This window comes from Triticum dicoccoides, chromosome 1A (genome assembly GCF_002162155.2).
Source record: "Triticum dicoccoides isolate Atlit2015 ecotype Zavitan chromosome 1A, WEW_v2.0, whole genome shotgun sequence".
Classification (NCBI taxonomy): Eukaryota; Viridiplantae; Streptophyta; class Magnoliopsida; order Poales; family Poaceae; genus Triticum; species Triticum dicoccoides.
In genome coordinates, this window is record NC_041380.1 from 460,267,302 (window position 1) to 460,280,356 (window position 13,055).

Consider the following 13,055-nt stretch of genomic DNA (forward strand, 5'->3'; position numbering starts at 1 on the left):
AAGAGAGTAATGCAAAAAATAGACAAAAAGCTAAGCATTGTTTATAGAGAGGCTATCTATCAAAGCCGAACGATACAAATAGTGCGGTAAGCAAAAGATATTGGACTATTCAGTATGTCCTGACCAGGGGCAGGCCGCGGAATTGTATTTAAAATAGGTATAGCGCTCGTAACAGAGGCCACCTGGGATTCCATAATGCGGCATGGCTTGTCTGCCTCCCTGGATCTTGCATCGTTTGTGCGGCAGTCGAATTGCCGAACAGGTCGTCCGAAGTATGGAGTCCTGAAAGTAAGAAAAAATTAAAAAAAGAATCCGGCAGCCCCTAGTACGTTTTAAGCCGTATTTTGGGCATGTCATTATTGTGCCCCTTCCCCTGTGCCCATGGTATTTCAAGGGCGTAGTTATGTACCCGAGGTACTGGTTTCGCTATGTCGCGAGAGCTGGGGTTGGGGCCGCATTGCTACGCTTGCTCAGAGTGTGTCAGGCAGTCCTGCTGTAGGTTACTCCGGGCGCGCTTGGCAGTGTCTGGCTTTTTAATGGCCGGACTGGAGAATTGCCTGAGAAGGCTACTTTGTACCTCTGCTGCGAGCGCCGCCATATGCTCCTCCGTACGGAGGGAGCGTTCGGTGTTTCCGTTGACCGTAATTACTCCTCGAGGGCCTGGCATCTTGAGCTTCAGATATGCGTAGTGCGGCACCACATTGAATTTTGCGAATGCGGTTCGTCCGAGCAGGGCGTGATAGCCACTGCGAAACGGGACTATATCGAAGATTAACTCTTCGCTTCGGAAATTGTCCAGGGATCCGAAGACCACGTCAAGTGTTACTGAGCCTGTACAGTTGGCTTCTACACCTGGTATAACGCCTTTAAAGGTCGTTCTTGTGGGTTTAATCCTTGAGGGATCTATGCCCATTTTCCGCACTGTATCCTGATAAAGCAGGTTCAGGCTACTACCGCCGTCCATGAGGACTCTTGTGAGATGAAATCCGTCGATGATTGGGTCGAGAACCAATGCGGCGAAGCCGCCATGACGGATGCTAGTGGGATGGTCCTTTCGATCAAAAGTGATCGGACAGGAGGACCATGGGTTGAACTTTGGGGCGACTGGCTCTATCGCGTATACGTCCCGTAGCGCACGCTTCCGCTCCCGTTTGGGAATGTGGGTTGCGTATATCATGTTCACCGTTCGCACTTGTGGGGGAAAGCCCTTCTGTCCATTGTTGTTCGGCGGCTTGGGCTCCTCGTCGTCGCTATGCAGCCCCTTGTCTCTGTTTTTGGCCATTAACTTGCCTGCCTGCTTGAACACCCAACAATCCTTGTTAGTGTGATTGGCTGGCCTTTCAGGGGTGCCATGTATCTAGCACAAGCGATCGAGTATTCAGTCCAAACTGGACGGGCCCTGAGTATTCTTTTTGAATGGCTTTTTCTGTTGACCCGATTTATAGCCTTTGAATCCGGCATTGACTGCCGTGTTTTCATTGCTGTCGCTGTTAACGCGGTGTTTTTGCTTATTCCGACGTGTCCTACCACTTTTGTCCTTGGTATTCGAATTACCAGGGTTCTTTGATAAGTTGTTACTGCGAGCTAGCCAGCTGTCTTCTCCCGCGCAAAAGCGGGTCATGAGTGTCGTGAGGGCTGCCATGGATTTCAGTTTTTCCTGTCCCAGGTGCCGGGCAAACCACTTGTTGCGGATGTTATGCTTGAAGGCTGTTAGGGCCTTTGCGTCCGGACAGTCGACTATCTGGTTTTTCTTTGTTAGGAACCGTGTCCAGAATTGTCTGGCCGATTCCTCTGGCTGCTGAATTATGTGGCTTAAGTCGTCGGCATCCGGCGGTCGCACATAAGTGCCCTGGAAGTTGTCGAGGAATGCGGCTTCCAGGTCCTCCCAAGAACCGATTGAGTCTACTGGCAAGCTGTTAAGCCAATGTCGGGCCGGTCCTTTAAGTTTGAGCGGGAGGTATTTGATGGCGTGTAGATCATCGCCGCGTGCCATGTGGATGTGAAGGAGGTAATCCTCAATCCATACCGCCGGATCTGTTGTGCCATCGTATGATTCGATGTTTACGGGTTTGAAACCCTCTGGGATTTTATGTTCCATTACTTCATTCGTGAAGCATAGCGGGTGTGCGGCGCCTCTGTACTGGGCTATATCGCGATGCAGCTCGGAAGAGCTATGTCTGTTGTGTTCGGCCCGGCCGGATTTGTTGTATCCGGAGTGAAGATTATTGTCACATGCCGTAGGGCGCCTGCGCGATCCGTAGATCGATCTTGTTTGTCTTGCCTTATCCTCCAGTATGTCTCGCAGGTCGGGCGCATTTTCCCGTGCCTTAGTTGAGCGGCGTCAGGGCATGGCTTGGGTGGAGGGCCGACAGGCCTCTCTGTCGCGACCGCGAGGTGGCCGGTCTGCCATGTCATGCGCTGGTGATGTAGGTGCTTCCTCCTCTGATCGGGGTAGCGGCCTGCGCTTCGGGTAACTCTTGGAGGGGCGTTCGAGTTCATACTCTTCGGCCGCAAGGTCTTCAGTCCATCTGTCAACTAGCAATTCTTGGGCAGCTCTAAGCTGTTGCTGCTTTTTCTTGAGGTTGCTTGCCGTAGCTAAAAGCTTGCGTTTAAAACGCTCTTGTTCGGCGGGGTCTGATGGTATGACGAATTCGTCGTCATCGAGGCTAGCCTCATCTTCGGAGGGAGGCGTATAGTTATCATCCTCGACCTCTCGGTCTGCCACTCTTTCATGAGGGATGGTTTCTCCATCTTCCTGTGCTGAATTTTGCTAAGGTGGGTGTTCTTCGGCGCTATCCGGGGTAGTATTATCTCCCGTGCCGGAATCACCGTTTTTGCTTTGGCGGGATTTAGAGCGGCGCCGCTGACGTTGGCGCTTTTGCTGTTTCTTGGGGGCGTCATCCCCCACTGTTCCATCGCCATCTCCATCTTTTGGAGTATCCACCATATATATGTCATATGACGAGGTGGCCTTCCAGCGCCCTACAAGTGTTGGTTCTTGTTTGTCTCCTGCATCGTCGTCCATGCCATCGATGTCTTCGGAGTCGAAGTCAAGCGTGTCGGTTAAGTCGTCGACAGTGGCTACAAAGTGGGTGGTGGGTGGGTTTTGAATTTCTTCATCGTCCGTATCCCAACCTTGCTGACCATAGTCCGGCCAGGGCTCTCCTGATAAAGAGAGAGACTTTATAGAATTCAGGATGTCGCCGAAGGGCGAGTGCTGAAAGATGTCCACGGCGGTGAACTCCATGATCGGCGCCCAATCGGATTCGATCGGCAGGGGTGCGGGGGGCTCGGAGCTCGGAGAGGAATCCGGATCCTCGGAGTCACGGGCCATGCGGAGTGCGGGGCTGGAGTTTAGCTCAATCGCCTCTGAGATCACAGCCCCTGAGGCAGCGTCCAACCGCTGATCCTCGATCGGTGCAGTAGGCTCCGAATCAATGGTCGGAACCGATGCGTGTGCGGCCTCCAAGGCGCTGTTCGGTGGCAGATCTATATCATGCCCATCGAGACAGTGCGGCGCGCTTGGTTGTGGCTCGAATCTGTCGAAGATCAAGTCCCCACGGATGTCAGTCGTGTAATTTAGGCTTCCAAACCTGACCTGATGGCCAGGGGCGTAGCTTTTGATCTGCTCAAGGTGGCCAAGCGAATTGGCCCGCAGTGCGAAGCCGCCGAAGACGAAGATCTGTCAGGGGAGAAAAGTCTCACCCTGGACTGCATCGTTGTTGATGATCGAAGGAGCCATCGGGCCTAAAAGCGACGACACAGAGGAACTCTCAATGAAAGCACCAATGTCGGTGTCAAAACCGGCGGATCTCGGGTAGGGGGTCCCGAACTGTGCGTCTAGGCCGGATGGTAACAGGAGACAGGGGACACTTTGTTTTACCCAGGTTCGGGCCTCTCGATGGAGGTAATATCCTACTCATGCTTGATTAATATTGATGATATGGGTAGTACAAGAGTAGATCTACCATGAGATCAAGGAGGCTAAACCCTAGAAGCTAGCCTATGGTATGATTGTTGTGTATGGGGTTGATTGCCTACAAACTACAACCCTCCGGTTTATATAGACACCGGATAGGGTTAGGGTTACACAGAGTCGGTTACAATGGTAGGAGATCTTGAATATCCGCATCGCCAAGCTTGCCTTCCACGCCAAGGAAAGTCCCATCCGGACACGGGACGAAGTCTTCAATCTTGTATCTTCATAGTCCAGGAGTCCGGCTGAAGGTATAGTCCGGCTACCCGAACACCCCCTAATCCAGGACTCCCTCAGTGGGGCTCACGTCGAGCACTTCACCTGCAATGGGTGTGGCCTTCTCCGTCTGCCAAACATGCTACAAGTACGAGCACCACGAGGGAACTGCCTGGAGTGCAAGACCCGCCGCAAGCTCCTCAAGGGTCAGTCAGCCTCCACCCATGGCCGAAGGCACTTGCAGATGTGAAGAATATCCATGTCCGATTACATCGCCAGAAAGCAAAAACCATGAGATCCCAAACTAATCATCAAGGTAAAAATTGTCCTGTAGTCTTTTCTAATATTTCATTTGTATGTTGGTTTGGTAAACTTAGCATGATGCGAGCTATTTTTAAGAAAGTTCAGTCATACCTGATGCTTCTATGAAAAATACATGTTAGGACTATTTATATGCCTATAATTAGGCCCACCAGTTTGGATGGCAAACAATTGCAGCTGCGAAGAATAGGATATCTTCTCGATCTCAGGGATCAGCCCATCTGATCTTTTGTTTGATTGGGGTTGCGGTTTTGTTGGGCATATAAATTTGTGCTGGGTATATGATCATATTTTTGCTGGCACTGATGTATGGCCTTCCTTATGGTTATTTTTTATAAAAATAAATTGTGTCAGTTTTGCCGTCGATGATAGTAATAGTATCAAGTTCATATGGTAAAATAACTGATATGAAATACTACCCTCGGTTTAGATCTATTTCATCAAGGTCTCATATTAACACCTATGAGTGGGAGTTTCATAATATAGAGTTCCTTATAAGATTGGATACTATTTTTTGATCTGAAAATATCTATTGCTGATAAGAACGTATTTCACATAATAAATTGATGGTTCATGCTGGAGCTTGAAATGTATTCCTTTTTTCTGTAGGGATTTTTGAAACGAGCGGAAGATTAGTAACTTCTACGACATCAAAGATCTGACCTTTTAGAGTATGCACCATATTGATTTACTTATTAATTTATTCACACTATATCAGATTTGTCTTGAACGTGATACTTTATTGACTGTACTAGACACGGGAAGTTAACTGTTTTAATTATATAGGATTAGTCTGCACCAATTGCTGCATAAGTTCTCCTTGATACCAATTTACATACTTGCGCTACTGGGCCTTTGGTCAGTTTGCAACTGGTATTTTAGACATGTACGAGTATTCTCATGGTATTTCTATATGTTTTAGTTAGTACCAGATGGAATTTGGGAATTAGTCTTACAAAGAGAAGAGAAAAGGAAATATTATTCACGAGTTTGCAGGAATATGGAAACTCAAGGTAGTCTGTTAGCATAAGAAAAAAATAACTTTCATTTTATTTCTTGGTTCGACCAAATTCTATTTTATCCGAACGTATGCATGATCGACACAATGGACATACGTAGTTTCTGGTTAGCACTACTTGGATAACAATTATGCCTACTATTACCATTTTTGTGCATTGTTTGGTCTTATGCATTTTAGTTAAATACATCCTTTGTGACGAATAATGATTTTTGAGCATACTATCTTCTTTTCATGTGGGGGAGATCACTGATAGAAAAGAAAATTGTGTTTCTGATATGTTATGCTTATTTCTAAGTGCTTCCAATTTCCAACTACTAGGTATGCAGCCTTAGATGAACAACTACCTCTTTATTTGCTTGAGGATGATTTGATTGTGCAATTAAGACTACATAATTTCACTTTTCACTTATATTTATTGGTGAGGGCGAGCTGGCGGCGGCATGGCGCGCTGGTGCGCGTGACCGCGGGTTCGGCCAGGGTGCGAGCCGATCTGGCATGTGCGCTGGCGAAGTAAGGCGTACAGGTGCTCCGGCCGACTGTGTGCGTTGGTCCGTGGCGAGGTGCGAGGTGGGCGTGGATCTGGCGCCTAGCATGCGCGAGGGTGGACATATGGGTGTTGTGCGTTTCTTCGCGGCGAGAGGTGTGACTGTGCTGCTCTGCAGATTGATGATGTTGTTCTCCTGGTTTCGTGGATCTGCAGTGGGGTAGCCGGTGGTTGCGGCGCCAGAGAATGCTGGGGCAGCGACCTTGGGCTGATGGCTGCTATGGCTGGGGCTGCTGCACCGGCTCAGGATGGTGGATTTGGAGCGATGCACTCAGATCTGACCCTGACAACCGCGTTGTTTCTATGTCGCATGAGTTGCTGTAGCTGGTCGTCGCATGAGGGCTATGTCGGCTGACGGCAGGGGGTGACCTACACAATGTGCTTGGCTCTGATGGCCTGGATATTATTGTGTGACCAGATTTGCAAGCAAGCTCACTGATAGGAGATCAGGGACTCGAGCGAAAGCTCCGTGACCTTCTTAGAGGCATAGTCGTAGACATATTCCTATACTTTCATGTGCTTGGGCTCTCCGGGTGAGAACCTAAAGTCCAGTTTTCTACGGGAGACAATGGCGTTTACGTCGTAACCATCTTCGGAGGCGTTGCCTTGGAGGGTCAGCCTTTGGATGTCGTGTGGGGCTCTTTCGTTTTCAAGGGCGGTGTATGTCGAGGCTGCGGCTCCGGGATCTTCTATTAAGTGTCGAGGCTGCGGCCTCGGGCAGTACTGCGACAACAGCTCCAAGAGGTAGGGCTGCTTGTTGGCATGGCTTGGTGAGGACCTTGAAGTGCGGAAGCAGCAAGGTTGTCAGCTCCATCAATGGGCCCCAGTCGGGACTGTTGGACGACATGTTGGGGCAGTGGCCCAGGATGTGGTGCAGCGTTCGTGGTCTATGTGCGGTTGGCCTGAGCAGCGTGAGCTGCGGGTAGCTGTATCGTTCGGCGTTAGTGCTCGAGGGACAGTGGTGGCGGTAGCGGCACCGGAAGGTGGTGCGGCGTTCATGGTCTGTGTGCGGCTGTCATGAGCAGCGTGGGCTACAATTAGTTGTATCATGCGGCGTTGCTGCTCGAGGAAGAGCGGTGGCATGTCGGGGTTGTGGCGCGGGATAGTTTCCAGTTTACACGCATGTCTATGAACTTTGGTTTCAGTCTAGGTAGGTCAGACTTTGATTGGATATTTGACATGTCAGAAGACGCTTGTTTGAAAAATAATACCAGCCAGTCACACCTGTTCGACATAAAGAATATGAAATATCTTCAATAGCTACTCCTTCAGGGAATCCTTTGCTTCTGGTATAGTCTCATATTCAACCTTTTGAACTGACATCAAACACATCCTCTGAACTACCAGACTGAATGGTGATTTTGTAGGTAAACTAATTTTAAGAAAAGTAGATTAGTTGCAACAAATATTTTAGTCTTTCACCCATATTCTCTTGTTTTCTGCAACTATTCCAAGATAGGTCTCATACTTTCCATTGCAATGCACATCAATTTCATTTGGAAACATACCATGGTCCAATTGTTTGTTTTCTTTACCAGTTTTGCATGGCCATTGTGTACAACCATGTTATCTGTTGCTTGATGAAACAAGAATATGATGTTTATGATTACAGACGAGTGAGTCATATCTCATGATGAGCCATTTCGCCTTCCTTTATGTAGTGTAAATTTAACCATTGACATATCACTCGGAGAAACATTTTTAGCTGGGAGAAGGAAGAGAAGAAGGGTGCTTGAACGGTAAAAAAGGAAGTCGTCAATGCAATCCGTTGCAACTCATAGGCGTTCTACTGATGCAGAGGTACCTTTCCTTGCTTGGGAGTTATATGTGGTTCTGTTTGCTAAATCTATTTTAGGTTTATACTAATCATGCTTAGCTTTTTAGTGTATAACCAGTTTGTAGGTCCTACTATTTGATCAGCGGGTGCAATGGATGGGTGCCGGATGGCGTCTCTGGCGTTTTGTTGAGGTACGACCAAACCACACTGTAGTTCGGTCTAGCCAAAGTTATGCATGTTGTTTATCTTTACTTTGCGTGTGAATGTCCCTGAAACATGGTTTTGTTTGACTCTAGGTTCAGGACAATAAACATGATAACTCAATCACTGTTATCAGAACAAGGTATGCACACTGATGGCGATGAACCCAGTGACGGCGAGCGTGGGGGGCACGAGCACCAGGCTGAACAGCACGATGAGAGACATCACAGTGCGACACCGACGAGGCTATCTATCAGGACGAGGCCGGAGAGGCCTAGCAGCATGCTGCCAACACTATTGTATGAATATGATCAAGTGGTGTGTTGTGGGTGCAGTTTGCCCGTATTCTTTTTTTATTTGTCAGGTTTCTATCTTCCTGGCTGGATTGTGTCACTTCCATTTAATCAAAAGAGTGTTAGTTGTTCCCCGAAGACACATCTCACTCACTGTAATTAGGAACTAGCTGTTGTTTGCCTCAAACATATACATGATCTATTGACTCCTACCAAAATTCCAGAACTACCCATATAGAAAAAAAAACATTGTGAGTATAAGAATGATGATTATCTATATTGTCGTCCGTAGCAATGCACGGGCACTCTACTAGTGTATATAGAGCTGCGTTTTCCTACGTGACACCATACCACACTCCTCGCACCCACAGTCCCTAATGACCGTCCAAACCGGACGAGTAAAAAAATAGTGGTACCGGTCTGATGCTTTAAGCTTTTCCTGTATCTTAGTTGGAGAGGTCGTGCTGCCGCGCGCCTGCGTGCCCCGAGAGGCCCCGTCGTGGCGATAAAAAGAAGAACACCCCCAGCTCGTCGCACGAACGAAATTAATAGTCGTAAGAACGTTCAGTAATCAGATGCGCGACAGTGCCCTAACCCACTAAAGTCCACGCGCAATTAGCTAAAAAATCCAGCGAGCGTGAATCGGTCACTGTGACCGTGGCCGCACGTGTTCGTCACGTCGCCACGCGGCGCTGCATCTCGGCGTCCACTTGCTTTTTACCGTTGGTTTTCCTCGGCCCCGCACGGCCCATTTCCCACCCCACTCGGCCGTGCTTCCATGTCGGGACGACGATGCTCCCTCCACGGAAGAAGAAGCGAGGCCGCAAGAATCCAACGGCGCAACAACTCCATCTCTGACTGTTACATTACTGCCTCTGGCTACTTGCCCTGTTCCGCTGCGTTAACTTTACTGCCCCTGACATAGTGGATCAGGGCATCAGGCTACAAATGGCCGTGTTGGTCCCGTAGAGGTAAAAAAAAGCACGTTCTCGCCAGCCAGCGGAGCTGCGCGTACAATTTGGGTAAGGGTAAGCCCGAAGGAACCAAGCACACTGAACGGCGCCGGTGATGTGGATAGTGGCTATGTGTGTGTGGACATGCATGCACGCACATCTTGGGAATCATCAGGGACCTTGTCATCTTCGCGATAGCAACTTCCGTGTCCGATGCGGTGTGTCCTGCATCTACCCACAAGCTCCGTAGATCAACCAACCAAGTGTTATTCAAATCTGCCATCGCCCGTGTCACTCATTTCTGCCTCTTGCCTTAGCTTATGCACACACAAACACAAAGAAGCAATGCCTATAATCATCCCATCTCATCAGAACCGTATGTTTCCCTTCCATCACACATTTTGTAAAAAAGCATTGCAATCTCCATAGCCAGTTCTTTTACCCACGTTAGATCCAACGACACGACCAGAACACATACACGAGCGCCGCACCTGACAAGCCACACACACCACAGCGGAGCTGGAGGAGCAGCTACGGTACACGCACCAAACCCGTCCTAAACCCCAGTGCCCCTCCAGCTCAGAAAAAACGCCAACAGCGCAGGTAGATCCAGCAACCCCCACGACCACCGTCACTGCCACTTGGGCCCGGCCGAACACGGCCCCACCCGAGGCGGGACCACGGATGAATCTCGCCCTCACGTATCGCCAACAGCTAGTTTTTTTACTGCCGCGGAACCATCCCGGCTCCCCAGGCCGGAGGCATTCATGGCGCCCAACAGCCACATGGACGAGCGCGGGGCCCGCATGTCATCCCCTCCGAACGCGCGCGCGACCCCACCCGAGCCTCAGGCTCGGACAGCCGTTTGAGCCACCGAGCCGCTAAAAACCGCGACAGGTGGTGGGCGAGCGCTCGCGAAGGAGAGAAAGGGAGAGCAGAGGAAGCCAGAGTTGATTACTCCCACCGCGCCACTTCGTCTCCACCTCCGACCGAATCCGTCCTCGCCAAGCCACCATCATTGCGCCACCGCCGCCTCGCTAGTGCTGCCGTCGTGGCCGGCCGGCTGGCTTCGCGGCAAAGCCTTCCTTCTTCTACCGGAGCGGAGTGGAGTGAGCACGCCAACCACCGCCACGCGACACCGCCATTAAAGGCGCTCACGCGGCACCGCCACCTCCATTCCTCCACGAGAAAGAGAGAGTGCGTGCGTGCGTGCTCCATTCCTCCCCTCACGGGAGCAGCAGCAAAGGCCGCCAACGCCCGCCGCACCGCGCGCCTTTAAGGGAGGGGAGGGGAGGACGGCGCGCCACCTTAAAGATTCCCACGCCGCGAGCGAGCGAGCTCTCCCGCCACGAGGTTGATCGGCGCTTTTAATTCTTCCTTCTTGCAGAAGGCCTCTTCCGCTCCATTGCGAGCGAGCTTGAACCGAGGCGCTTTCGTGGGGGATGGCGCGGCTCGGCGCTGTCGTGGCGGTGTACTTCTTGGCGGCGGCGCTCGCGGCGGAGGGCATTCTCGACCCGGTGGACTTCCTCGCGCTGCAGGCGGTGCGGAGGTCGCTCGACGACATGCCGGGCTCCGCCTTCTTCGACGCCTGGGACTTCACGGCGGACCCCTGCGGCTTCCCCGGCGTCTACTGCGACGGGAACAGGGTGTCGGCGCTCGCGCTCGGCGACCCCAGGGCCGGGTCGCCGGGGCTCACCGGGAGGCTCGACCCGGCGCTCGGCCGGATGTCGGCGCTCACCGAGCTCTCGCTCGTGCCCGGCCGCGTCCAGGGCGAGCTCCCGGCCTCCCTCGCCTCCTGCTCCAACCTCCGCTTCCTGGCCGTCAGCAAGAACCTCCTCTCCGGCGGGATACCGGACGGCATTGGCGCGCTGTCCAACCTCCGGACGCTCGACGTCAGCTTCAACCAGATCTCCGGCGCCATCCCGCCGTCCATTGCGTCGCTGCCATCGATCACCAACCTCATCCTCTGCCACAACCAGCTCACCGGTGGCATCCCCTCGTTCCCGGACTCCTCGCCGCTCCTCCGGATGGACCTCAAGCACAATGCCCTCTCCGGCGGCGTGCCCAGCCTGCCGGGCTCGCTGCAGTACCTCTCGCTCGCGGCGAACCGTCTCACCGGCAACGTCGACTCCATGTTGCCCCGGCTGACTCGGCTCAACTACCTCGACCTCAGCATGAACCAGCTCCAGGGGCCGGTCCCGGCGTCCGTCTTCACGTTGCCGCTCTCCGTGCTCCAGCTCCAGCGCAACTTCTTCTCCGGCCTCCTCCAGCCGACGAGCGACGTGACGATCCCGGTGGTGGACCTGAGCTACAACCGGTTCTGGGGGCCTCTGTCGCCGCTCCTGGCGGGCGTCGGGCAGCTGTACCTGAACAACAACCGGTTCACCGGCGACGTGCCGTCGCGGCTGGTGCAGGAGCTGGTGGGCACCGGCGGGCTGCAGCTGCTGTACCTGCAGCACAACTTCCTGACCGGCATCGAGATATCGCCGTCGTCGTCGCTCCCCTCCGGCGTCTCGCTCTGCCTGATGTACAACTGCATGGTGCCGCCGGTGTACGCGCCGTGCCCGATCAAGGCCGGCACGCAGAACACCCGGCCGGCCGACCAGTGCCCGGAATGGAGGGGCTGACATGGGTGGCTGCTCTCAGGAGCCACGACAAACACGATCGCCGCCGGATCGCCTCTGATCGGGGAGGGAGGAGGAGCAAGGACAAGAATGGAGGAGATTGCAAACGGTGGTCTCTGATTCTTTGATTAAATTTGTCAAGATTACTGGTGTTTTACTGTGGATTATTATTCTTTTTTGTTTGGGGAAGGGATAGCAACGTCACAGACAGAAGAACAAGTTGGTGCTTTAATAATTGTGGTTTATAGGTGTAGTTTTTTGTTTAGCTGGTGTAAGTGTATGTGCTTGTGTCTCTGTTGTATAGACAGTGAGTGAGTAATATGGCAATGACGATGAGATGGTGGTGTTAGGATCAGTGGTGTTTTTTATGATGATCATCAAATATGGCAATGTGGCAAGCATTCGCTGTTGAAATTTGTAGTAAGATGTTGTACGAGATTGAATGAAAATGATGAACAATGGTTACAAGCTCACAGTTCTTTTGGTTGGCGTGGTGTATAAGCATGTGTGTTGTTGATTGCATTTCGTGATGTTATGTGTGAGAGATCATGGGATCGACCTTTCGCTGTGGGGAGTTCACGTTGTACTTGGCTTCTACGCGCTAGCCCTCTGAGCAATCATAATGCATGCATCTGCGGATCTCAAGCCTGAACTCTGGGGTCCTGATTTGTGATTACTTGCTTGCTTGGCTTGCAGATTTGCGCCGCTGTGAACTTATTAAACAACTTATGGCGGAGTGATTGTGGCACAAAGAAAGTGGTCTTCTCGTAGTGAACTCTGCTCTGCATCATTTCCATTGATTTTCCTTTTGACCCCGCATTCCCGGTGAATTCACTTTGCTCGGTTCGGCGGTTCCCCTGTTTCCTCTTGTCATTATCAACTGGTCAAGCTATTTTGGTTCGAACAGCTTTCACCTCGTGTCCGCACCTGTTCTTTTTATTTTGATATATAATAAAAGCAACTCCAATTGCGCGACCCATTTCGTCCGCGCCCATTCGTTTGGGTCGGCGCGGACAGAAAAGACGGCCCAACGCGCCGATCCAAACGGACGCGCGTCCATTTTTCGTCCGCGGGCGACCCATTCCCGGCCCATTTTTTAGCCTGATTTGCGTCGGCGCGGACACGCGAC

At 51.6% G+C, this 13,055-nt stretch overlaps 1 protein-coding gene across 1 annotated transcript; it reads left to right on the top strand.

Annotated features, from left to right (window-relative positions):
* The first annotated feature begins 10,230 nt into the window (after nt 1–10,230).
* Nucleotides 10,231–12,401, top strand: LOC119278917 (LRR receptor-like serine/threonine-protein kinase ERL2). Its single transcript, XM_037560297.1, has one exon. It carries the CDS (start codon nt 10,745–10,747, stop codon nt 11,927–11,929), a length of 1,185 nt encoding a protein of 394 aa, XP_037416194.1. The 5' UTR covers nt 10,231–10,744; the 3' UTR covers nt 11,930–12,401.
* The last annotated feature ends 654 nt before the right edge of the window (nt 12,402–13,055 follow it).